Source organism: Hemibagrus wyckioides, linkage group LG07 (assembly GCF_019097595.1).
Source record: "Hemibagrus wyckioides isolate EC202008001 linkage group LG07, SWU_Hwy_1.0, whole genome shotgun sequence".
NCBI lineage: Eukaryota > Metazoa > Chordata > Actinopteri > Siluriformes > Bagridae > Hemibagrus > Hemibagrus wyckioides.
The window spans coordinates 21,941,985-21,969,514 of record NC_080716.1 but is presented as its reverse complement, the minus strand read 5'-3'; the positions used below and the strand labels follow the sequence as shown (position 1 = coordinate 21,969,514).

At 35.8% G+C, this 27,530-nt stretch overlaps 1 protein-coding gene across 1 annotated transcript; it reads left to right on the top strand.

Moving 5' to 3' along the window:
- The first annotated feature begins 4,630 nt into the window (after nucleotides 1-4,630).
- Nucleotides 4,631-18,523, top strand: LOC131355810 (butyrophilin subfamily 1 member A1-like). Its single transcript, XM_058394317.1, has 9 exons — nucleotides 4,631-4,711; nucleotides 4,839-4,895; nucleotides 6,582-6,932; nucleotides 7,597-7,875; nucleotides 8,115-8,216; nucleotides 12,940-12,972; nucleotides 14,574-14,600; nucleotides 15,727-15,753; nucleotides 17,968-18,523. Exons 1-9 carry the CDS (start codon nucleotides 4,708-4,710, stop codon nucleotides 18,501-18,503), a joined length of 1,416 nt encoding a protein of 471 aa, XP_058250300.1. The 5' UTR covers nucleotides 4,631-4,707; the 3' UTR covers nucleotides 18,504-18,523.
- Nucleotides 18,524-27,530: the final 9,007 nt, after the last annotated feature.

The following is a 27,530-nucleotide window of genomic DNA, read 5'->3' as shown; positions in this document are numbered from 1 at the left end:
TTTGTGATTCCCCTTATTTTGGGGGTTGGCGTGCATGTGAAGTCACCAGAACACATGTCACAAAGTTCCCCTCATTGTGCTGAGCATTTTGATATGTCACATATCTATGTTGAGGTAATTTCACAATTTTGTTTATTTTGAGGGTTGACCTCTGGTCTAGGAGGAACGTTGTTTCATTTCACCATGTCCTGCATCAGCTATATATGGTTGAACTGACAATAAAGCTTCTTTGACTTTGACTTTGACAATCTAAGCAGGGTAGTCCGAGCTTTTCTCCAAACTCATCTGCAACGCTTGACTAAGGCGAGTGCAGAGGGGACTGAGGCCTCTAACTCCTGAGGAGCAAATAGCAGTTGTTGGTAGCCATAGGCAGCCTGGAATGGTGATAACTGTGTGGCAGATGATGGCAGGAAGTTATGGACAAATTCAACCCAGACAAGGTTGGAGGACCAGGCAGAGGGATCTTCAGAGCAGAGGACTCAGAGTTTTGAGTGTCTCGAGTTCTTGGTTGAGACTCTCTGTCTGGCCGTTGGTCTGGAGATGAAAATCAGGAGATAGGCTGACGGACACTCCCAAAAGCCGGCAAAATTCATTCCAAAATTTAGAGTTGATTTGGGGCCCTCGGTCCGAAAATATGTTGCAAGGTAGGCCGTGCAGATGAAAAATTTGTTGGAGCATGAGTCTCCTTGGCGGAGGGGAGCTTGGAAAGTGGTATGAAGTGGGCCATCTTGGAGAATCTATGAAGTACCGTGAGGATGGTGATGTAGCCTGAGTAGAGACCAGTTACAAAGTCCATGGAGATGTGGGACCACGGTCTCTTAGGTACTGGAAGAGGGTGGAGGAGACCCGCAGGTGGGGTCTTAGGGCTCTTTTGCTGAGACAGATGGGGCAGGCCACCACGAAGTCACAGACATCCTTCCTGATAGACGGCCACCAGAAGCATTGCAGGAGCACGGCCATTGTGCGGGAGGTTCCAGGATGGCAGAACAGGCAAGAGTTGTGGCACCACTGGAGAACTTGGGAACATAATGGTTCAGGGACATAGAGCTTTCCCTCAGGGCAGCTGTTGGGGGTGGGCAAGTTGAGACCATCTGGGAGCCAGCGAGAGACAGGAGTGTCCTTAAATAGTGTAAAAGAGTTTAAGAAGAAAGCATCTGCCCTGGAAGTGCTAGATCCAAGATGGCTGCTGACCCAGAAGTGCTAGCTGCAACAGGACAGGGTAAGGTGAGCTATGACATGATCTGAAATCTAATGAAAGTGATTTTTGTTGCAACTAGTTGAAGAGGATTTAGCAGTATGCAGGTACAGGAGGTTTTTGATTTCCTCTAATCTTAAAATGTAGATGTCAGCATTACACCACTGCATCATCAGACTTATTTTCATCTGTAGATATCTCCAGCTTGGAAGTCTTAAAGTGTCTCTCATTATCCTCCTCACTAAAGCTCCATTTTACTGCCATGCACTAAAGCCCTAAAACCCTTTTCTACTTTAGAAAAAGTTCTTATATTTCACTAATAAAGTAATACAGTTGTCACATTACAGGGCTGAAGGAGGATGCAAGGGCAGAAGTACATTAATTAAGAACAAAAACAACTAAGTTGTGATGCAGAAACTGAGCAAAACACAACACAGCTGAGCATAATCCTGGTACATAAGGGTACATAACAACCTGGTACATAACAACCAGTTAGAGGACAGGAGCTGACGTATTAGTTCCTCAGGAGCTATTGATTGCACAATTCCACATGACTATTAACTGTTGAAGAAACATTATTTACATTTACATCATTTACTGTCCAGTGTCACCTAAATGAGGAAGGTTTCTTCCCCATATCCCCTTAGGGAGTTTTTTCTTGCCACTGTCACCTCAGGTTTGCTCAATAGTGATGAATGTTTGGGATAAATAGTAACTTAACTTTAAACTTTATCATTTTTATTCTATGTTTATATACTTCTGTAAAGCGCTATATAAAAAAATTCAATTTGAATAGAAACAGAGACAAGACATGAATCAAAATCAAAAGGCTGCCCTCTGGTGGTTCCAAAAATTAATGACAATAGAAACATGTACAGTATATTTAGACTGAACTTTTATATTTACAGAAAACATTGTATATGTCTCATCTTTGACAAGCGCCTACCTTAAACTGTATACGTTTTACTTTTTCAAGGAATAAATTTAAAAAAATGTTTAATTATTTATTCTTCTACAAATCCTTTTATAAATCCTAATGAATAGGTTCCACTGGATGATGGACTCACTGGACTCTGGATACTGATACAGCTCATCCATATCTCATCCTCTCTGTTGATGGAAAACAAGTGACATGTGGAGACACACAACAGAATCTCCCTGATATACCACAGACATTTTAATACAAGTTTCTGTGTTCAGGGGAAGCAGAGTTTTTGCTTTGTCTTGCTGGACCCTCTGTCCCCCTCACACTGAGAGAGAAGGTGGAGAAGGTGGGGGTGTTTGTGGATTATGAGGAGGGTCTGGTCTCCTTATGATGTGAAGTCCAGATCTCATATCTATTCTTTCACTGGTCAGTCTTTCACTGAGAAACTCTATCCAGTCTTCAGTCCTTATAAAAATGATGGAGTTAAAAATTCAGCACCACTGATCATCTCTCCTGTATTAAATACTAAATCAATTTTTTAGATTATTGTTGTGGAACTTTGTCATTAAAAATCAAGATCAAGATACACTTTACTCTAAACTTTACTGCAGAATTTATATGATCATTGTTGTCTTTCGGCTGCTCCCTGTTCGCAGTCACCACATTGGATCATCTGATCCATATATTTGATATGGTACAGGTTTTATACTCGATGCCCTCCTCCCATTTTTTCTGGGCTTGGGACTGGCAATAATCCCCTCAGTGGCTGGGTTATATTCCTGCTATGGAATCAAACCCAAGCCACAGCAGTTCATGATAGTACAAAATGAAATGTCAGAGTATTGTTTTGGTTCTGGTCTTCTAGTGGTTCAGTTCCCCTGTTTCTCCATTAGTGTTCATGTGAGAAATCATGAGGTTTTCTCCTGTTGCTACTTTGAGTATCTTGTCTATGCTCAATGTGTGTTAGTTTCTTTATTTTGTATTTATCAGTGTAAGGTGAATTTCAGGTTGCCTGTAAAATACTTAAATACTTAAATAAGCACAGAAAGTTTTGTTATCAGAGTCAGATATCTGATCAGATCAGAGAGTTATCACAGTATGTAAGTAGTCTGTGTTATTATTTTAGGTTACTGAGCTAAGCTACATTCTAGAGTCTAGACTTTACTCTGAGAAGAAGTGAACTCAAAAAAAGTGGTTACCGTGAGTATTTTGGAAAATCATTGCATTTACATCCTACTGTTTTGGTACAGATGTATATACATCACAGTTTGATTCGGCAAGTTTCATCTGTACTTCATTCTTTCACATTAAACCACAGAGAGAACTGGGTTACCTGGTACTGGTGGAAAGGAGGGTTTCTTCATATTATTACAGTATATTACACCTGATATGGCTTTGCTGATAATCACTGACTCTTCATGAACTCTACAATTTTCATCCATATGCTTTAATGTTTAAGAATACAGGAGAAACAGATTTCACTGATACTCCCTATAATTGGTTTCTCTAGAATAACTGGTTTAGAATTAAAATACAACAGCAATGTTAGTAATGTGTCTGTGTCACATCCTGGTGTCTCTGGGTGGTGCCTTTCTAGAGTGATGTCCATGGAGACCACCTCGATGCAGAATTTGCTGAACGGTGGATCTTGATACCGTCTCCCCTGCTTGGTTGAGGGTGCCTATAAGAGCTTTGGTGGTGATACTGGGGTTGTTGTTTGCATCATGGTAGATCTTTCTAGAGACTCTAGAGGATACTTTGTGCTTCCTGCCACGCCCATCCAGGTTTTTGACAGTGTTGAACATCTTGAACTTCTTCATGATACTCTGTATGGTTGATACAGGGACATCCAGTTCTTTCGAAATTGCCTTGTAGCTTTTGCCTCCACTATGGGCATTGACAACACGCATACGAAGATCATGACTGAGTTCTTTTTTCTTGGCCATGGTGACATGGTGACACCTAAACTGATTAAATTGGTTATAGTTACTGTGAAACCACGTGCACTTTTACAAAAAGAACAGGCTCAAAAGAGAATCTATATATATATATATATAAATTATTCATACCCCTTGGGGTATATCTATCTATCTATCTATCTATCTATCTATCTATCTATCTATCTATCTATCTATCTATCTATCTATCTATCTATCTATCTATCTATCTATATATATATATATATAAAAAATAAAAAAAACATTTATTAAAAATTACACAATGTCTGATTAATATCATTCATAAGCCATCCATCCATCAGCAATAAGTCACATCGAGCTCCTCTTTTCTGAACCATAACAAAATTTTTCAAACAGGTTTTTTTTAACCACATTAAACAGTTGGCCTTAAATTTTAATCATGTTTGAAAATTTTGTACTTATTGGTACAGATAACAAATAAAATATATTTGGAACAATTCATTGTGCAGCAAAGTTCCTCTTTCTTAGCTACAAAGAGGAAGCTTCTGTTGAAAAAAAGAAGTGTTACTAAAGATAAGGTATCACTGGTTACAAAATAAAATTAAAGGTGGTTACTTAGACAAAGAGGCTTTTAGCATCATCTTACTAAGAAAAATATAAACCGAAAAATGAGTGAGTATTTTGAGTTTTTGGTATAAATAATGTGTGAACTAGTATATATAGTTCACCTAGTGTAATTCGTAAGGTATTATTTATCTTGTGAAAAAGACTGAAGCAATGACGATAAACTGTCTTTCAGGGATTATGCTTTGGTGTGTGACTCTGATTCTTTTCAGCTTTATCGAATCTCGATCAGGTATGAAAACTGTGTGTGTGTGCATTTGTGTGTGTGTGTTTGTGTATTGCTATTCACTGTGAATTCTAAGCTTGTTTTATCACAAAAGTGATGTTTGTACCCTCCATTGTACGTTTAGTGGAGTTATAAAATCTGTTTCTGAGAAACCTGATTTCTGTAGTGACACAAGATAACTTTTTCAAGATAATTTTTATATATATATATATATAATTTCCTCTTTTTGAAAATTACAGTGGCCAGCAGTTGCCAACATGCTGCTAATCACAAACCACATAGAAATGCATTAAACAGAAACATTAAACCGGCAGCATGCCCACAGAGGCTCAGAAACAGTATAGCTGCAAATTCTTTGGCATGCTGCACACATCGACTGCATGTAGAAACACGCAGCTATATGAGAAAACATCAGAAGCACTGCAATAAGCTGAAAACACAGCATAAACTATAAAAAACAGAAATGTTTCAAAATGACACGTTATATAAAGCTGCCTTCCAGTATTATATAGCTAGTCTGCTTCTCATTTCTGAAGTGGCAATACAAGTATCATGTGTAAACACTTTGTTGTCATAAAGCACATTTAAACATGCATAACATCAGCTTTATTCATACATAATTTCTTCTCATTTTTTTTAACTTTTGACAACAAAACACATATTAATCCGTTATCTTGCTAAGGATAAGGGAATTTTGTTGCTCATGTACATAAATGAATATGACCAAAACACCAAGCACTAACACTTAAACAGGTGAGACAGCCAGACAATACACTACACTTCCTAGTGGGGAAATTCATACGTATGAATTCCCATAGCATGTGAAGGCAGCATAACTACTTGGCGGAGCATTTTATTTACTTTAATTATTTTTGTTACATTTTAACAGTTGTTTTAGTATTGAGTAAAATAATGCTCTTATACATCATCTTTTTCCTGTACTTGTCTTCTTTTTTGGTCCATCTGACACCATCAACCAAATGAGTTCAAATCACAGAGATCACATTTTCCCCAATATAATGTTTGATGTAAACATTAACTGCAGCTCTTCATTTGTACCTGCATGATGTTATGCATTGTACCATTGACACATGATTGGCTAATTGGATAACTTCATTAGCAGGTATACAATTGATCCTGTTAAAGTGTACAGTGAGTGTATATTGTAGTAGTGTTATACTATGCAACACAATCACGAGGAGTTACAATGATAATTTTTTGTAAACGTTTGTAAACAAATATATTTTACTAACTTCATTTGTCGATTTACATCTTTACTATTAAAAATACCACAGTCAACAATTTACTTCATATGTTTATTGAGTGATGTTGTTTGTACTATTTAAAAGCCTATATAGCTAATAGAACAGCATTCCATCACCAGAAGAATGTGACTCTGATAAGTGTCTGTTGGAAACTACTGACATATATTTAACGTTAATGTTTTCCATGAATATTCTGTATTCCTTTAATGTGCCCTTAAATGTTTTTAATACATAAATATTATAGATTATTGTTACGTGCCACGGCACATATTTCGGTTATTATGATGGCTTTGTTTACAGCGTCTTCTGAGAAAAGCAAGTGTTGGTCTGTAAAAACAATTATGAACTTGAACACTTGTAAAGATGCTCAAAAATAAGGTATACAAATAAATAAGGCCAATCTGATCTTTTTTTCCCCACAATACAGAGCATTTACAGGTGGGTGGTCCAGAAGAACCTCTTGTTGCTGTAGCTGGTGAAGATCTGATTCTGCCATGTTTTATCAAACCCAACACCAGTGCTATGGGCATGACAGTGGAGTGGTTCAAACTATATGTAGAAGACTCATTAGTGCATCTCTTTAGGGATAATAAAAGCATAAATGAAGATCAGGCACAGTCCTACAGAGGAAGGACATCATTGTTTAAAGAGGAGCTACAGAAAGGCAACGTTTCACTCAAACTCTCAGCTCTCAGAGTCTCTGATGAGGGAGAATATAAGTGTCTTGTTGAGGACAAATCCCGGTCCGATGACATCACTGTGAAAGTCATTGTTGAGGGTAAAATCAGTTTCTGCATTTAAGATTTATACAGATGTTGGAAACATTTTCTTGAGATTTTGTCCATTTTGACACGACTGCATCTTGCATCTTTTATTTATTTTTTTATTTTTATTTTTTTTTAATAAGCACTTTAATGAACATTCATTTTTTTTCACAAAGAAGCAGCTAGAAAAACTGGCAATAAATGGTAATAATTGTTTCAATTCAGTCCTTTGTTTGTTTAACTAAAAATTACATGCCTAACACAAATGCCATAGTTGATCATTATAATAAAAGTAGATTTATAATGTAATCTGCAATAAATATTGTTACTGTATTCTAATGCGTTTAACAAAATGCTAAAGGAAGTTGATCACTATAAAAAAGAACGTAGAAATGTAGCTGCATTCAATAGGTTTAGGACAAACAACCAGTTTCAGATGCCTCTTTTGGCAAATCACAAAAACTAATTTTTGGCAAGTATTGTTTTCAGTATATTGTGTTGATGAACCTTAATATTATTAATAATAATAACAATAATAATAATAATAATAATAATAATAATAATAATAATAATAATAATAATAATAATTGTTTAATTATGGATGTTTATTACTGTTTGTTTATATTATTAAAAGCTTTTGTTGTTATTATTATCATTTTTTTTGTTTATTGATTGCAGCTCAGGGAAGCAAGCCAGTGATCAGGATAGAGAGTAATGATAATTTAGGAGGGATTAATCTAGTGTGTGAATCCAGAGGCTGGAACCCTGAACCTGAGGTTCTGTGGCTGGACAGAGAAGGAGTCACTCTGCCTGCTGAAGATACACAGATACACAGAGACACTGAGGGCTTCAGCGTTAAACACCGCATCACTGTTTATGATTATAGCAACTCCAACAGGTTTTACTGCAGACTTCAGCAAAAACATCACATGATGGAGACAGAGGTTATCATCAATAGTAAGTGTTTTACACTTAGGTTAGACTGTTACATTCTACAGGAATCATTACAGATTAAGGTTAAATATAATGACACATGAGCATGAAAAACACTTAATATTTATACATTTGAACTTATTATTTTTATCTATTGGCAATACTGCAACACTGTTCTGTGTAAAAGTATGGTTTATACCTATAAATGAATTGAATGGTTTCTTTAAAATATTTGTGATCTGGTAAATGTGGTTTCATTTTAGGTAAAGTCTTTCACGCTTGGAAGTGGATTGTCGGGATTTCAGTCTCAGCATGTCTTATAGCTGTTGGATTGATAGTAACTGCAGTTGTCTGTCCCAAGAAAGGTACAATTTAAATAATTTTCTTTAATAACACCATTGGAATAAGTTATAATGCAGATTTTACAACACAGCCATCTTTAGTCAGGAGCCCAGTGTATCTTTATATCGTAGATATATCTTTGCATGTTATATATCTAAGTTGGTGAAACAGTTCTGCAGTTTTAACAAGTTTCATTGAGATGAGAACATATTACAGTGTAAATAATCATAGGGCCAAGTATATAACAGTATAAAAAGTGAAAAGTGTGCGAAACCTAATATAAATGTCTTCAGAATGAACCAATCACATTAAGCTCATGTTCAAAAGTGATATACCCCAAAATAAAGATCTGCTGATTCTTCAGGATTTTTTTCACATCTTCTCAGTTCACATCACAAAGAACAGGAAAATGTACAGTATAGATAGACTATCCCCATCTTCTGCATCCTCAACACTTGCACCCACTAGCTTCATATCCTCATTTATTACATCCATATACCTCCTCTTTGGCCTTCCTCTTTGCCTCTTGCCTGGCAGCTCCATGTCCAACATTCTCCTACCAATATACTCACTCTCCCTTATCTGAACATGTCCAAACTATCTTAATTTGGCCTCCCTAACTTTGTTCCCCAAACGTCCAACATGAGCTGCCTCTCTAATGTACTCATTCTTAATCTTGTCCAACCTTGTCACTCCCAAAGAGAACCTCAACATCTTCAGCTCTGCTAACTCCAGCTCTGACTCCTGTCTCTTCCTCAGTGACACTGTCTCTAAACCATACAGCATGGCCGGTATCTGTCTTTTCACTGTCTCACCTTCCCCTTGATTCTCGCTGAAATTTTTCTATCACACAGAACTCCCGACACCTTTCTCCACCCATTCCAACCTGCCTGCACCTGTAGTTAAACTCCTGTACCTTCTTCACCTCTTCACCCTGTAATCTTACTGTTCCACTTCCCTCCTTTTCATTCACACACATGTACTCAGTCTTACTATGACTGACTTTCATTCCTCTTCTCTTCAGCGCAAACCTCTACCTCTCCAGGTTTTTCTCCACCTGCTCCCTGCTCTCACTACAGATCACAATGTCATCTGCAATCATCATTGTCCAAGGAGACTTCTGTCTTACAGTACCTCTTCTGACAACTGGTCCATCACCATAGCAAACAGGAAGGGGCTCAGAGCTGATCCCTGATGCAGTCCCACCTCCACTTTGAACTCCTCTGTCTGACCTACAGCACACCTCACCACTGTCCTGCTCCTCTCATACATGTCCTGCACCACTCTGACATACTTCTCTACTACTCCTGACTTCCTCATACAGTACCACAGATCTTCTCTTGGCACCCTGTCATACGCTTTCTCCAAGTCTACAAACACAGTGCAACTCTCTCTGACCATCCCTATACTTCTCCATCAAAATTCTCAGAGCAGAAATGGCATTGTTTGTGTTCTTTCTGGGCATGAAGCCATACTGCTGCTCAGAAATTTCCACTACCTTCTTTCACTAACTTCCACTACTCTTTCCCGTAGCTTCATTGTATGGCTTATCAACTTTATCCCCCTATAGTTGCGCCAACTTTGCACGTCCTCATGCATCTTCTTACTCTCTAAAACCCTGCTAAACAAACTAGTTAAAAATTCCACTACTGACATTCTTAGACACTTCCAGACTTCCACCAGGATGTTATCAGGACCAACTGCCTTTCCACTTTTCATCCTCTTCAGCCTTAGACACCTCCCTCTTCACTCTGCATTGTAACTCCTTCCATTCCTGTCTATTCTTTTCAGTCCTGTCCATGTCCCACTTCTTCTTGGCTAACCTCTTCCTCTGAATACTATCCTGAACTTCCTCATTCCACCACCAAGTCTCCTTATCTTCTTTCCTCCTTAGCAAAGTCCACTACCATCTGTCCTTCAAGGTTCCTTTCCTTAACTCCAAACTTGCCCATCACCTCCTCATCACCTGTGTTCCCCTCACCAACATGTTCATTAAAATCTGATCCTATCATCACTCACTCAACCATGGGAATACTCTCTATCACCTCATCTAATTCACTCCAGAATCTCTGTTTCTCCTCTAACTCACAACCTACCTGTGGGGCATAACCACTAACAACATTCAACATCACCCCTTCAATCTCTAACTTCAGACTCATCACCCTGTCTGACACTCTCTTCACCTCCACAACATTCCTCACAAACCTCTCCTTCAGGACCACACCTACCCCATTTCTCTTACTATCCACACCATAATGAAACAGCTTGAATCCTGCTCCTATTCTATGAGCCTTGCTACCCTTCCACCTGGTCTCCTGTACACACAATATATCGACATTCCTTCTTTCCATCATATCAGCCAGCTTCTGTCCTTTCCCTGTCATATTACCTCCTCCACTTCTTCGACCAACAGTAGCCCAATTTCCACTGGCGCCGGTAGGTCAACGGCACTGATGGCGGTTGTTGTTATCCCAGGCCTCGACTGATCCAGTATGAATTTCAGAGTACTGACGATTTGCATGATTAGATTTGGCAATGTTTTACACCGGATGCCCTTCCTGATGCAACCCTCTCTATTTATCCGGCTTGTGACCGGCACAGAAGTCACTGGATTGTAACCCCCATGGCTAGATTACAGAGCCCAGACCTGAATCAACTACATTTCTGTGAGTGACCTGATGTGGGCTGTGCAAGGGAGATGCCCTTACAATTTGATGGATTGGGAATGCTGTTCAATCATGAGAGAGAAAAAATGTGCCAGATTAATACACCCCAAAAAAGTTTTTGTGGTGTAACAAAATCAAAATATGCTTCAACAATATATTACTTTAGGGCTGTGCACACTTGTTCAACAAGGTCCCTTGTACATTTTTATTCATATCAAAACAATAGGAAACAGGAAAAAGGAATGAATTTGCATTAATTTCATAAAAGTTTATATCATTTTATCTTATTAAAAAAAAACTTTAGTAAAAAAATATAGAAAGATAAGGTAAGACTATTTGAAGGCCACCTGCATAGTGCTTTTATAATACTTTCCTAAGCATAGCATAAATACTTTATAAAGCCATGCTTTTTAAAGTTATGACAAGCTTCTTCCAAATTTGTCTTCAAGTGGATGAACAATGATTAATAATTATAATGAGTTAACTGATGGAGATATCTGAAATATATGTTTTTACAAACTGAAAATTCCGGAAGGAACACATTGTGCTTCATAACACTATAATAAATATACATTTGTTCAGCACTTAAAATCATTAAAATGATTTGTCTGGGAGTCATAAGAATGTCCTGTAACTGGTAGATACTACAGTAAGGGGCAAAAATGTGTTCACCTGCCTTCTGTGAGGTATACTAATAGCATTTACCAGTGGCGGGCCGTGCATTTCACACCTAGGCCTACACTGGTGTCTATACCATCATTATGAAGCCACGGCAATAGATGCTAATCAACTGTTAAATAGCAAAGTAAAAAAGAAATTAGGCTACAGTATTTTATGAGGAATAGTCCATTTTATTACGGTCCGCCTTGAAAATGCAATTGCAAGGATGTCTGCGACCAAATTGATTTCTTCTCTTCTGTCAGCCAGTGTGAGTTAAAATATATATATTTTATTTAGCTTGTGCGGTTAGCTGCCTCTGACTACTCCAATTATCCAATCAAAGGACAGGAAATTGCTGACGTAATCATATGCCTGCTAGATGGCCCCAGTGATGCCAACTCAAACTCTGATGGGTTAATGTAACAATTTCATTGCCACTTATTTTAAGCTACAGGCGCCTGCACTATTGATTCTGAAGGCCTTAAGGCAGATTTCTTTCACCCTGGCAATGGTGTCTGCCACTGGCTGAAATATGATTGGTTAAATACTCTTATCATAAATAAACTCTACTGGAAGCAGCGCAACTGAGAGAAAAGCTATTAAATATATTAAAATGCAAGTCAGTGATTCAGATAACTACTGTTTAGGCCAGCAGAGAAGGCCTTGCTGGCCCTGACGGCCCACCACTGTTATCTACTTCTTAAATGATCACAGAACTGTATGGTCAGTCCATTTGTATACCTTTTTATTGGAACTCTGGTCTAATACAGATTTTTATTTATGGAGCCCACATGCCAGCCAAATGAATGATTTTATGCCATCTAGTGATAATTATACATATATTCACTTTTACTCAGTAAGGGAGTAAATACTGCCCCTGTATGCAAGTTAGTGGGTTACATTATTTTGAAGAAGAATATTGCATGCAGGTTGGAAAATGTCTTAGATCACATTGTCTCACCTCACTGTCAGCTCTTCAACTATAGCTAAGTAATAACTGTAATATTAACATTTTAATGTTGTCTATTTTCAGAGAAGCAGATACAGAGGCTGGAAGCTGGTAATTATACCTGAACATATTAACTATTTTATACAGTGTCTGAAGCACAGTGAGTAAAAAGCATGAGTTTCTGGCATCCGCACTGCATGTTATACTACTGCTTTTAATGCTGAGGCTTCACCAGGAGTGACTGGTTATGAGAAATCTGTTGGTGAATGAGCTGCACCTTTACCTTTACTGCTGAGTTGGATGTCGGTTTTAGGTGTTTAGTGTAAACACTGACTAAAGTTTACAAGTAAAATTTTAGTTGATATTTTACTTTTGCTATTTTAACTTACTTTGATTAAAGTGATGAACTGTGAGCTAGCATTTTATACATTTTGCAATTTAAATCAAATTAATTTCATCAAATCTTTTTACCCTCAGAGATTCAGAGGGAGAATCAGTACACAGGTGAGATTTTTGTGCTTTTAAGATCATTCTGATTATGTAGTTGAGCAATCTATAGAAAGACCATCTATGAAACAATCAAGAGACTCCAAACTACAGACAGACAATTAAAATAAATGTAATCATAAAGGTATCTTGTAAGTTTTTCAGGTTGTTTAGGCCAGTGATTTTCAACCATTATGACGAGGCACACAAGCGTGCCATATGAAATCATCTGGTGTGCCATGGTAAATTTTTCAGTTACACTTAATTGGTCCAAAAAATGATTATTTAGTGACTACAAATATTTTATCATTGTTGAACGCCTGTGCATGCCATGTAGTGACTGTCAGAGTAATGGAAATACTCTTCCGCATTAGTAGGAGGTGCAATAATGGAAACACTAAGAAACAGGCAACTTTGAACAAAACAAACAAAAACAAAAAAAAACACAGTGGTGAATGAGAGAGCCCAGGTTTCACACAGAGAGAGTATAAACAAAAATAAAAAAAAATTCATTATATACTTTGTTAGGCTACAGTGTGTCATTTTGTAAAATGTTTGGTTGGTGGTGTGCCGTGGGTTATTTTTTAATGTACAAATGTGCCATACCCCATAAAAGGTTGAAAAACACTGGTTTAGACTGCTATAGTTAGGTAGGATTTACACAAAAAGTCTTTGAAGGGCTTAAGACAGTATTAACTGTCAACTGAAATTTTCCAGATGTGTGCATGTGTTTGGTTAGAAGTAAATACAAATAAATAATTGGGATAGAATATCTTTATAGATGATCATAGTGTTGAATTATTTAGTGCTAACTGTTAATCTAATGAACAGATACATTTACCACATTAATAACTAAAACCCATGTCTAAATCTACAGCCATTGTCATCATCTAAGGACACCAAATGCAGATTTAATACTCTAGTTGTGGTTGTAAAAAGTAGTGAAAGCATAAATAAATGCTTATACAAATAAGTCACTACTGAAACAAATCACATCCACTTGAAAAACTAATTTAGGCATCATTTTAACAACACTGAAAAATACAGTAATATCAGTGGGAGGGGAAATTAATTAATCTGAGTAATAACTGTAATAACTGTGTAAAACACCAAACTTTTACAAAAAATGTAGAGCAGAAACACACTGTAACATCCGGGTTCCCAAACCGGATCTCCATGGTAACTGCACTCCATGCAAGGCAGACCCATGTGCTGGATTAAACGAAGCACTGCCTTATTAACAGAGTAAGACAAGGCTAAAACAAAACGTAAAACAAAACATGAGCGATCCGTCATACGGACCAACAACACTAGAGACATGGAAACATGTACAAAACAAACAACAAACAATGACTGGCAAAGATGACACACAAGGGCTCATATATATATATATATATAGATTATATATAATCTATATATATATATATATAGATATCCACTTAGATACTTGTAGGATGCTGTTTAATACATTATACATTATATATATATATATATATATATATATATATATATATATATATATATATATATATATATATATATATAATGTATAATGTATTAAACAGCATCCTACAAGTATCTAAGTGGAATCTATAATATTAATATTTTTCTCTTTTCAGAATTGCAGAGACAGGGTGTGGAATATGGTAATTACACCGATGTTTGTAAACATTTTCTGTGACTGGAATATATAGTTTCCTCAAAATCTACTGTACTACAAGGTCAGTTCTGTCTTGCTATACACTTTGGTTACAGATCAAAGATGAACATGTGACAACAGATCAGAATTTTAGCCTCCTTTTCCTGACATGTACATCTAGATATGATAAATAACTCAGAGAATTGCACCTTTTGTCTGAACCTATGATAAAATGATTGAAATAAGACTGAAGATTGAAATGTTTTTTAACCACACAGAACTGAATGTTTTCTCTTAATTTGAGCTCTGGGTTTCACCTCTGAAGCATTGGATTTAGCCACTACAACTTTTGGAAGGATTTGAAAAAGAAACAAACTGCTGGTGTACTGGTATAACAACCAGACATGGACCAGGCCAATAAAATCAACAGAAGCTGATGACAGAAACATTGTGAGAAATGTGAAGAAAAACCCCCAAAACAACATTCAGTGACATCATAAACAACCTCCACAGAGCAGAGGTGAAAGTTTCGCAATCCACTGATCAATAGCAGAAATATATTTACAAAGAAGTACAGAGATAAGCCACAAATGTTTTGGAATCAAGACTAACAGGTACCAAAGTGATGGAAAAGAAGAAAGGATCTGTACATGATTCAAAACATGGTGGAGGTTGTGTCATGGCTTGGGCTTGCATGGCTGCTTCTGCAACAGGCTCACTAATTTTTTATTAATGATGTAACTCTCTGCTTGCCAATTTACCCAGAGAAATTCACCCAGTCATACTGGGAGGAACGTTTAGCAGGACAATGTCCCAAAACACACTGCCAGCAAAACAATGGACTTAATCAGAGGGAAAATTGAAAGGTTTTAGATCAAGCCAAGTCAGTCACCAATCCTTATCCAAACTGAGCAGCATTTCTCTTCCATTTCACACCCAAAACCAATAATAACTGAAATAAACTGCATTATAAGCATGGAAAGCATCAAAAAAAGAAAAAAATGCAACAGTTTGGTGATGTCCGTCAATCATCATGAAAAAAATGTTTTAATTAATTTTTTATTTGTTCTATTTTGTTTAATCTAACTTTATTTGGAAAAATAGTTTTAATTACATGTTACATGTTTTTACAGAGTTTGTAAAGAAGAAACAGTATGCAGGTAAGAACAATTTTACCTTTTCATTATTACTTTACATTATTTTCATTTATTACAGTTAATCAGTAACCCTACTGTGTGTGTGTGTGTGTGTGTGTGTGTGTTTAGTATAGATGCTAAAGACATCTGTGTGATGCGTGATATTTGTTGATACTTTTTGAGTGCTTTTACCATAGTATCATATTCTTAGAGTAAAATACAACACAAGAGGCAGAGACAAAACCAGAACACAGACAATAATCCAAAAAAACCGAGGGGCAAACAAGTCCGAAATCACACAAAAACCGGGAAAACAAAACACTGGATCAAACACGGGTATAGAAAACAATGGCTCATTACAGCAGCAAATTGACAATACTTCACACCGTAAGCTAGCATGGTCATAGTTTAAATCATAGACATCTAAAAGAATAGGCCAGACACATCTGATGCTTCCATTGGCTGGTGCAGTGACATCATGATGCCATATTGTTTGTTGCTAGATGCTGAGAGAAAGGCTGTGCGCTATCAAGTTTTCAATCTCATGATATAAATGACTGTATTGTTTGGAATCACCTAGTTCACCCAGTCATGAAAACACAAAGTAAACAATAGAAAAGCTCTGGCCCTCAATGTTTTGCGAATAATTGTTACAATTACAGAAATGTACATGCTCGATTGGAAGGAATCATATTTCATATGTACCATACATAGAATATATTTTCTTACTGAGTGTTTTAACATGTTAAACATTACTCTTGGAACTAATAATTAATAATAAGAATTTAATATTCATTTATGTGATTCTTCTTTAATTATCTGTCAAGAAATATGTGCCCACATTCTTTAGTTGTTCACCATGACATTTTCCATATTTGTCTCCATTCAATCCCATTAATCATGCCTAATCACATGAAGCACAAGTAGGGAAATTCATATTATACGTTTGGGTTCTTGTGCAGTAGCAACAACTCGTACAAGGTCAAGCTGAAGTAGTGAGTATGTCCTTTTCGATGTCTATAGTAATAACATTTACATCACAATTATATGAAATATATTTAAGAAAATCCAAACACAGCTGATGTTCTTATATCAGTAAAATAAATTAAAACTGAGACATAAATAATTTGGGTTTGAGATCAAAAGAATACAGTATGGGAAGAATTTACAGTTTTAGCTTTTATTTACTGGTATTTATGTAGATTTGTTTATATGGTAAACATGCGTGCATGTGTGTGTGTATGTGTGTGTGTGTGTGTGTGTGTGATAAGCTACATAAACACAAAGAAATGATTTTTTCTAACTGGTAGAAGCTCTTGGATTTTATGCCTGTCTTATGTCTTACTGTTTTGGATTTCTCTGTTTGGATTAAACTGAGAGATAGAGAGAGAGAGAGAGAGAGAGAGAGAGAGAGAGAGAGAGTGTGTGTGTGTGTGTGTATGTGTGTGATGAACCATATATTTCATATTTTCAAAAATAATAATGAATCAATATTTCAATTTATTTTTAGTAATCACAAATTCAGATTCAATATTTCAGTTTTCAGATATTCAGAAACATTTCAGATCTCAAATTCAGCACAAAAAAAGGTCAGGTTTATGGTCCGGGAAATTCCGGGCTGGGCAAAAGCAATCGAGCCTGAAGCGTTGTACCATTTTGTGTACAAGGTTTGAGTACAAATTCCATGATTTCAGTAAATCACGTTTTTTTCCCCTTCACTGTTCAGTTTTATGATTTGATTGAATTCAGCTTCACTTGTAAAGATGAAAGATTCTAGATGTTAATAAAACATTGTGTGGAAATAATGAATTATTCTGAAAGACTGATTTGTTACACCCTGTATGAGTAAAAGTGATGAGTATAAAACTCTTTATCTATCAGAGCTGAATGTTGTTGTTTTGCTGGACAAAGAAGAGATTTATAATCATACAGTTAAAAATAATTTAAAAACATAGAGTTTCTCTCAATCACTGACTTTAGATATTTATCACTAGAGGCACTTGCTGAACTTTTATGGTCATCAGTTTTTCCTCAATATTTTTATTACTCATGTTCTGTGACTCTTTCTATGTATTTCCTGAAAAACAAAAATTGCTGTACAAAGTCAAATAAATCACTAAAATTTCAGAAGGAAAACATTTCATATTTCTTATCTTTGACAGACTCCTATTATAAAATGTACAAGTTTGTTTCATTTTTACCTGCCTACTCATATCACACACTGTGTGTTTCTCTCAGTGGATGTGACTCTGGATCCTGGTACAGCTCATCCATATCTCATCCTGTCTGCTGATGGAAAACAAGTGACATATGGAGGCCCACGACAGAATCTCCCTGAAACAACAGAGAGGTTTAATACAAGTTTCTGTGTTCTGGGAAAGCAGAGTTTCTCTTCAGGGAGATTTTATTATGAGGTGCAGGTCAGAGGGAAAACTTACTGGACATTAGGAGTTGTGAGAGAAAACATTAACAGAAAGAGGTGGAGTCCATGGACTCCTCAGAATGGATTCTGGACTGTGGGTCTGTGGAATGAGAATCAGTATAAGGCTCTTGCTGTCCCCCTCACACTGAGAGAGAAGGTGGAGAAGGTGGGGGTGTTTGTGGATTATGAGGAGGGTCTGGTCTTCTTTTATAATGTGAAGTCCAGATCTCATATCTACTCTTTCACTGGTCAGTCTTTCACTGAGAAACTCTATCCTTTCTTCTATCCAGGTTTTGATGGAGGTAAAAATTCAGCACCACTGATCATCTCTCCTCTATTTAACACTGAATGAATTTTCACCTCACAAATTTAGCCATCTATTAAATGTTGAGAATAAAAAGAAATGTACTTAAAATGACTTTTTTGGTTAATTGTAGAAATACACATTCCATTAAAAGTGCTGTACAGATTATTTTAACACCTGGTTTTAATTGTAATCCTACAGTCTTTTTTGGGGTTTTTTATGATATGACATTATGAGTTTTACTACAGAATTTAATAACATCAGTAAAATGTATGAAGTTCAGCTGCTGATGTCTGTTTAGATAAAATGAAACAAAACTTCATCAAACACAAATACAATCAAATTCGTATTTGATTTAGAAATAAAAATTTCAGGCTTCTTAAAAAAAGAAAGAAAGAAATGAATCCTCTATCTGCGCTAAATTCTGCAGGTAGAAAGGTGCAATGACGGGGTTCATCATAAAACCTCTTTCACAGCACTGTTTCTAATTTATTACTAATAATTTCTAATTTCTAAAATGTAGGAGGACAGAGGGTGCTTTATGCTTCATGATGAAAACACTACCTGATTGGTCAGTGACACGTTTCAGCTCTGACGTTTCATGTTGATGCACGTGACTGTTGTATGACTGCTGTGAAAAATCATCTTGAGGAGATCAAAGAAAAAGGATTAACCAACCGGAAAAATACAGTTTACACATTTTATTTTATTTTTCTGTAGTAAAAGGCAGCAAACCATGTGTTCATAAACATTTGGATCCCACTGTGGTTTTATTTACTACATTCTCCACACTGAAATGAAAATTGAAATGTCATTATATGATAAACGGGTAAATTCTGAGCGGGACAGTAAATCACTGTAACTTTAATCTGTTTGTAGTGAAGTGATATCGAGTTCAGTGAGACATTATTAAAGCAAACCTTCTCTTGGAGAAAACCTTATTTCTACATGTATGAGGTCTGAAAGTTTCTACTTTTTAGGTATTGTTTATTTTTTTATTTTGTCTGTGGTTGCCATGGTGATTAAAACTGTAGTGCAGCATAAAACCATTCCTGAATGTTTGCAGTGACCAGGACCATTATCCTGCTGAAGGACTCCACTGCTATTAGGGAATACTGTTGCTATGAAGACATGTATTTGGTCTACAACAATGTTTAGGAAGGTAGTGTGTGTCAAATTAACATCCACATGAAAGCCAGGATCCCAGCAGAACATTGCCCAGAGCATAACATCGCCTCTGCCAGCTTGCCTTCTTTCCATAATGCATCCTGTTGCCATCTCTTTCTCAGGTAAGCAACATTAACTTACCCGGCCACAAAAGAAAATGTTATTTATCAGACCAGACCTTCACCTTCAGCTCCATGGTCCAGTTCTGATGCTCATGAGACTATTGTAAACACTTTCAGCAGCGGACAGAAGTCATCATGGAAGATCTGACCAGTTTGCTGCTATGCAGCCCCATGCACAGCAGACTGTGATGCACTGTGTGTTTGACACCTTGCTATTATAGCCAGCATTAACTTTTTTAACCATTTGTGCTACAGTAGCTCTTCTGTGAGATCATACCAGATGGGTTATCCTCTATCCCCACAGACATCAATATATCACTGGATACAGCAGGGGTAGTGTGGCTGTTGCAGAATTTCAGTGGCTTAGGTTTGATCCTCGTTTTCCCATAGGAGAGAGTGTGGAGATTTATTTATTCAAAGCTTTGAAAATATATGATCAAATCATGTTAGATGTATGAAACCAATTTATCTTAATACAATTCAATGCAATCACATGGAACTGATATACACATTTAAATGAAATAAACTCAGTACAAGTCAATATTATTTTGTTTGTGTCATTATTGATTGGGAAAGACTATAAGCCTACTTAACCCTTTAATGTCTGCAATAAGGAAAAAGCAATGGAAAAAATCTTTTCTTTGCATTTTTTATTTACTTGGGTCAATAATAACAACAATATATGACTGTTTTTTTTAACAGACCCCATAATTATTTAAATATAGGCCTCTACCAAACGGCTGACCAAACAGCTTGGGTTAAGTTAAAAAAAAAATTGCAAATGAAATATAGTGACTCAAAATGTGGGCTACCAAAAGGTTGCACAGAACATTAAAGGGTTAATATCTTACACTATCAGTGTAATTCATATACTGCATTTTTACTAACAGAGAAGTATAATGTAGAGTGAAATAAGCCAGATGTTCAAAAGAACTAAACTTTTTGTAGACGGTCATAAGGTGGTGAGCAATAAATGTTAAATAAAATTTAGAATTCAGTCACTTGTTTGTTTACTTAAAAATGGCTTGCCTAACACAAATTCCATAGTTGATCATTATAATAAAAGTAGATTTATAATGTAATATAAAACAAATATTGTTATTGTACTACTATAATGTTTTTAACAAAATGCTAAGGGAAGTTGATCAGTATATAAAAAAAGATGTAGAAATGTAGCTGTGTCAAACAAAAGACATTTAGCAGAATAGGTTTAGGACAAACAACCAATTTCAGATGCCTCTTTTGCCTTGTCTTGTTTTTAGTATTTAGTGTTGATGAAACTCTGTTGGAAAGATTACAATACTGATGTTTTATTATCATTGATGTTTATTTACTGACTGATGTTTTGAACTGTACTTGCTGATGTTTTGAACTGTATTTGCATCATTAAAAGCTTATATTATTTTTATTTATTTATTTAATTATGGATGTTTATTACTGTTTGTTTATATTATTAAAAGCTTTTGTTGTTATTATTATCATTTTTTTTTGTTTATTGATTGTAGCTCAGGGAAGCCACCCAGTGATCAGGATGGAGAGTTATGATAACTCAGGAGGGATTAATCTAGTGTGTGAGTCCAGAGGCTAGAAACCTGAACCTGAGGTTCTGTGGCTGGACAGAGAAGGAGTCACTGTGCCTGCTGAAGATACACAGATACACAGAGACACTGAGGGCTTCAGTGTTAAACGCTGCATCACTGTTTATGATTATAGCGACTCCAACAGGTTTTACTGCAGACTTCAGCAAAAACATCACATGACAGAGACAGAGGTTATCATCAATAGTGTCTATAATTATAAAACTTTTACACTTAGGTTAGACTGTTACATTCTACTGTAATCATTACAGATTAAAGTAATTACTAATGATGCATCTGAACTTGCACATTATTTTTATTTTATCTATTGGCAATACTGCAACACTGTTCTGTGTAAGAGTATGGTTTGTAATTATAAATTAATTAAATGGTTTCTTTAAAATATCTGTGATTTGGTAAATGTGGTTTCATTTTAGGTAAGGTCTTTGATGCTTGGAAATGGTTTGTCGGGATTTCAGTTTCAGCATGTCTTATTGCTGTTGGATTGATCGTAACTGCAGTTGTTTGCAATTGTCTCAGGAAAGGTAAATTTTAAATAACTTTATTTAATAACACCACAGGATTAAGTTATACTGCAGATAATACAATACAGCCATTTTAGTCAGGAACCCAGCTGGATATGCTCTCTCTTTAGAGGATGATTTAATCTCAATCTTAATCTCAAACTCCTGTCTCACACTGTATCTTCATCTGTTCAGTTTCATGTCATTAAATAAAGATCTGGCATGTCAGAGCAATATCACAGGAAGCAGGAATGAACTCTATGAATTAACAGAACAAGCAGTTCAAATCTCACTCAATTCTAGCTTTATATCTGATCACACAGTATTTTTATGCTAGTGAAATTGTTTTGATGTTTTGTCTTAACAAGTTTACTAGAGAAAATAACTTTTTACAGTGTACATATTCATAGGGCTTAATCATTATAAATATATAACAGTATGTAGCCAGATATATACAATGGATATAAAAAGACTACACAGCTTTGTTAAAAAGGTTTTTGTGATGTAAGCAAATGAAACCAAGATAAATGATAAACTCTTCCATCACTGTGAAATTGCAAAGTAAAATGAAAATGTAGTAAAAACAATTAGACAAATGTTATGAAAAATAGATAAAAACAACCAAAAAATGTTACAATAACCTGTTTGCATAAGTTGAATAATTGGGCATGTGGCTGTCTTCAGAATAAACAAATCACCATCAATCTTATTTTAAAAAGCAATTATTATACAGCTGTCAATGAAATTATTCTGATTAACCCCAAATAAAGATCAGCTTTTTCTTTCTAAGTAATTTAAATAACAACAACAAAAAAATATTTCGGACTGGTTGTTATTTTTTTATTTTTAATGATACCATAAAGGCATCCCTTCAAATTTGAAATTAATCTAATATTTATTTATTTTTATTCCCTGAAATTATTCCTTTTTGCATTGACAAACGAATAAGTAAATAAATTAAGTAAAAGTACTGTTCCTCTTGGTCAGGGTAGTCAGTAAAGCCAAAGAGTACATTTTCCCATAAGAGTGAACAAGGTCTTAAACACTGAATATTTTCATTAATAAATTTTGGACCTTACACCATAGTGTAACTGAGTATGTACAGTGCCAAAATAAGTGCAAGGCAGTTTCCTCATATTCATTACAAAAACTACAATTTACATTTATTCCTTTTTTAAATTTTTGTAAATAATGATTGCTGGATAAAATCTGTGAATGAGCTTATAAGAAACCTCTTTAACCTTATTTCTAAGATGATATTTCTGTGGTAACAACCATACTTTCCTCCAGCAAATCAATTTACCATTCAATAAAGAGACCCAATGAGATAAAACATAAGGTACAGTAACAATTTCTCTTTGGAAAAGAGTACGAATGGCTCTATTATTATTCTTGAGGTTTGATGAAAAACAGATTTTTACCAGCATAAGATTCAGTAACATCAAAAGATACTGAATCAGGAGAACGGTATTTATCAATACTTCTAAATAACATATGAGTACCTGAAGGGACTGAACCAAGAGCAATTGCAAATACTTTTTGAGTAACAAGAAAGGAATTCATCATAAGAAAAGAGTGTTCCTTCCTCATTATATAACTGACTAACCAATTTAATATCGTTGTCAAACCAGTTCTTAAAAAAAAGACATTTGTGTTTGTAAAGAATATTTCTGTTATTCCAGATAAAACAGTGATGTGGAGAAAAATTGTGCTTATATATTAATGACCAAGATAGGAGCACTTGTTTGTGGAAGGCAGATAACTTAGTTGGAATTTTATCTATACTATAATTAGACATCAAAACAAACCTAAGACCTAACGTGAACTTTTATCAGGCTCGCTGACTCGCGCTGTGTCTTTTTATCATGTAGGTAAATGTGTTGACAACTCATAAAAATGTAGAATATAAATTATTTTGGGCAACTTTTAACACTTAGAAGAAAACGTTTTAATGAAATATGACTCTGTGCAAGGACGTTCGTTACTTTTTGTCTATGCTATTTTCCCACGTTTTTATATCCTGTATTAGTTTAGCATGCTGTGGCTTATGTGAACAGAGGAATTCTCGTTGTTAAGCTGGTTTCGTAACGTCAAAAGAGTAATGTTAATTTTGGGGTAATTTTAATTTTACCTTTTGTGTTTGCCCTAATGGGCAGCACGGTGGCTTAGTGTTTAGCACTGTTGCCGCACATCAAGAACGTCCTGGGTACGAATCCTGGGTTTGACGTGTACATTAGGTTGGTTGGCAATTCAAAATTGGCTATAGAAGTGAGTTTGTGGTTGTCTATCTATACGTGTGACCCTGTGATGCACTGGACTGCTGTCTGTGCTGGGATAGGCTCCAGCAGACCCCTGTGACCCTAATTAGGAATAAAGCTGGTATAAACAATGGATGTGTTTGGACTAAGAAAATGTCCAAAAGGGCCAAACACCTGATGAATAAAATATTTCTTACTTTTGGGTCATTATTTTGGTGTTCAAAATAAGACCTCAAAATGTGTATGTCAAATTGACGTCAAGTTTTTACAACTTTGCAAAACTAGTCGGCACGAAAACTCGTGCAGTGTGAACCCCGCATAACTGGAACTGTCGGTGACTCAAAGTCCAGCTGTGTGAAAGGAATTCTGACTGAAAAAATACCCCAGTGATGACCTACAGCCAATGACAGAGCAAGATACAGGGCAGCGGGCAGTTACGGGAGGAGTTATAGACCACAATATCAGCAAGCATGGCATCGGTTGGAGCACAATATTATAGTTGAACAGAGTTAACAGGTTTTTATGAGAAAAAAATGTCTTAAATATAGTTTTATCAGAATAAATAAGCTTTACAATTACATTAAACAGAAAGCAGAAACATTTGCTTGACACTAGAGAGCCTCCCCCTTTATGTATTGTACCATCAACACATGATAGGCTATTTGGATAACTTCATTAATGAAGATGGGGGAAAAATAGTCTGTTTCGGTTGGGGAAGAAAGGAAAAAAAATTGGGAAGAAGGTAGCGCTCGCCTTTATTATAAACCATTGGTCTTGCGGATATTTTTCAGTTTGTGGTTGCTCAAGAAAACTCATTCTAACTCTCATATAAATAATTATTTATAACTGTTAAACTGTTTTCTAGAATATGTTTTCTTTAGTGTGTTACTGTTCTACAGATCTGGGCTGAAATGTCTGATATGATGAGAGCATCAAAATGATTGAAGGTGGAAAAGAGAAAGTCTAATTCTATTGGACTAGTCTATTGTCAATAGACAGGATATGTTTACGTTACAATTTAAGTGTGAACAAGTATAAATTTTCCATTTTTTGCTCTGTGTTTTCAATTAAACTTCATTTTAATGCTAGTCCTTATATTTCAGTGTTTAAGAATACTATCAGTTAAAACCCCATTAGAGAGGAGACAGCAAAAAAGCAACACACAAGTCAAGGGACTTGTTTAAATACTGTAGTAATCATTTATTTGCTTGGTGAAGAGTCAGGATTTAGTTTGAAGACGCTAACCAACTCGAGTATCCAACAGTGCAAGCTTTACAGCACCAGGATTCAAGCTCACAACCTCCTGATCAGTAGTCCAGAGCTTTAACCACTGAATCACCAGTACCACACAGTGTAGTGTCCTTCTATACATGTGAGGAATAGTAGGTCAACTCCAGCTGTAATAGGGGTGTGAAGGGAATGATGGTGTGATAAATATGACTAAAAATGTGTTTCCATCCTTTTCCTCAAACACACTTCATTTACTTTTTTCTTGAATTGCAGTGGGCTGTGTCTCAAATTGCATACTACTGGATGTCAATATTGATGTGGTGTATTTATTAGAAAGATTATTTATACACCTCTAATACTACAGTCTGTATTTTGAGATTATTATTGTAAAATATTGTCATTAGAAATTAAAATTTCAAGATCAAGATACACTTTACACTAAACCTTTCTGCAGAATTTAATATGATCACTGCCATTGCTTTGTGGCAATCACAGCACTAAGATGTCCTCAATGGTGTGGTTAGAATCAGTGAAAAGCTTAAAAGTGTACTTTACCAGGAGATATTGCAATCCAAATAAAGAAATATCTTATATATTTACTTATTGGCTCTTTGGTTTTTGATTGCTACTGCACTGATGGTTAAATGCAAAATTATTACTCCAATATTCTAAAAGTGATTCTAAAATCACTAAAATACTTGCAATTCACAGTTGCTTATGAAATTTCTTACTTTTAATAAGGGCTAGTTGCACTGTTTATCAGTGACTTAAGAGCTGTGTAATGGAGGTTTTGCTTATCACTCTAGCAAAAGCAGCATACTTCTGTAAGCTGCTGTGAGACAATGTCCATTGCTAAAATGCTATACAAATAAGTTTGAATTTGATTAGAAGCAGAGACAAGACATGAATAAAAAAGTGCTGGGTTCCTCTCTCATGTCAATGTCAGCAGAAACATGTATAATTTATGTTTTTACATGTATATAGGAAGGTGAGAAACACTGATTGACATCAACTTTGGACTTTGTTAGAAAATGCAAAATAATTTATCCAGTAGTAGATCACATTATAAGGTGGTGAAGTTTCCTAAAATCTGTACAACATACTCAAATATTATGTCTTATGGGGATAAATTAAAACAAATTACCTCATTAACAAAATTATTTGTCCTTTAGTCAAATTTTATTTTTATTTGTATGTTCTGTTCTCAGATTCAGCTGGAACATTCAGTAGACCAAAGCAAAGTGTGTACAAACATTATCCGAGTTTATAGCTGTTACATTTAGTTTTCTTTTATTTTGTAGAAATGAACAAACTGCTTTAAAAATTAGTTTATCTGATGGAAGTGAAAATGTGTTACTCTGTTAGAGCAGCACTGCTCTGTTAGAGTCTTCACTGCTCTGATTCGCTCCATTGAGAGAAGTCAGGCTGAGCTGCTCGAGGTGATGGAGGAGAAGCAGAAAGCAGCAGAGAGGCAGGCTGAAGGACTCATTAAAGAGCTGGAGCAGGAAATCACTGTGCTAAAGAGGAGAGACACTGAGCTGGAGCAGCTCTCACACACTGAGGAGCATCTCCACCTCCTACAGGTCAGTGTTCCTCTCTCTGCTCACTGGCAATGCAGAACATCACAGAACAACACTCACCATGCTGAGGGATTTCTCCTCTCTCCTGCTCTACTGTAGATTTACTCCTCCATGTGCAGCCCTCCACACACCAAGAACTGGACTGAGATCAGTATTAACACTGATCTGAGTGGGGACACTGTGAGGACAGCTCTGTCTCAGCTTCAGCAGACTCTGAATGAGAAACTCACTAAAACACTCAATGACAAGTTAAAGGAAACAGGTGAGAAATAATTTTGTATTTTATATTTGAGAAATAATAGACTGTTTGATATAATATTTTATTAATAAAAAAATACCAATAAATGATCTGAAATCTAATGAAAGTGATAAAAAAGCAAACAGCTCAGCTTTGCTTGATGGTTTGTGACCATCCATCTTCCTATTGACGACATTCCAGATGTTTTCAATAGGGGTCAAATCTGGAGATTGGGCAGTGGTCTCTTATTTTTTTTTCCAGGGCTATGTATATATATGTGTGTGTGTGTGTGTGTGTGTGTGTGTAATATATATATACACATACATACATATATATATTTATATATTCAAAATTGGTTGAAATATTTTACTTTATTTAT

What these genes read in the sequence shown, in the direction of transcription:
- LOC131355810 (XM_058394317.1), top strand. An exon ending in GAGACAGGGTGTGGAATATG is followed by an intron (nt 14,601 to 15,726) that starts GTAATTACACCG and finishes ATGTTTTTACAG; the next exon opens with AGTTTGTAAAGAAGAAACAG. An exon ending in AAAGAAGAAACAGTATGCAG is followed by an intron (nt 15,754 to 17,967) that starts GTAAGAACAATT and finishes TGTTTCTCTCAG; the next exon opens with TGGATGTGACTCTGGATCCT.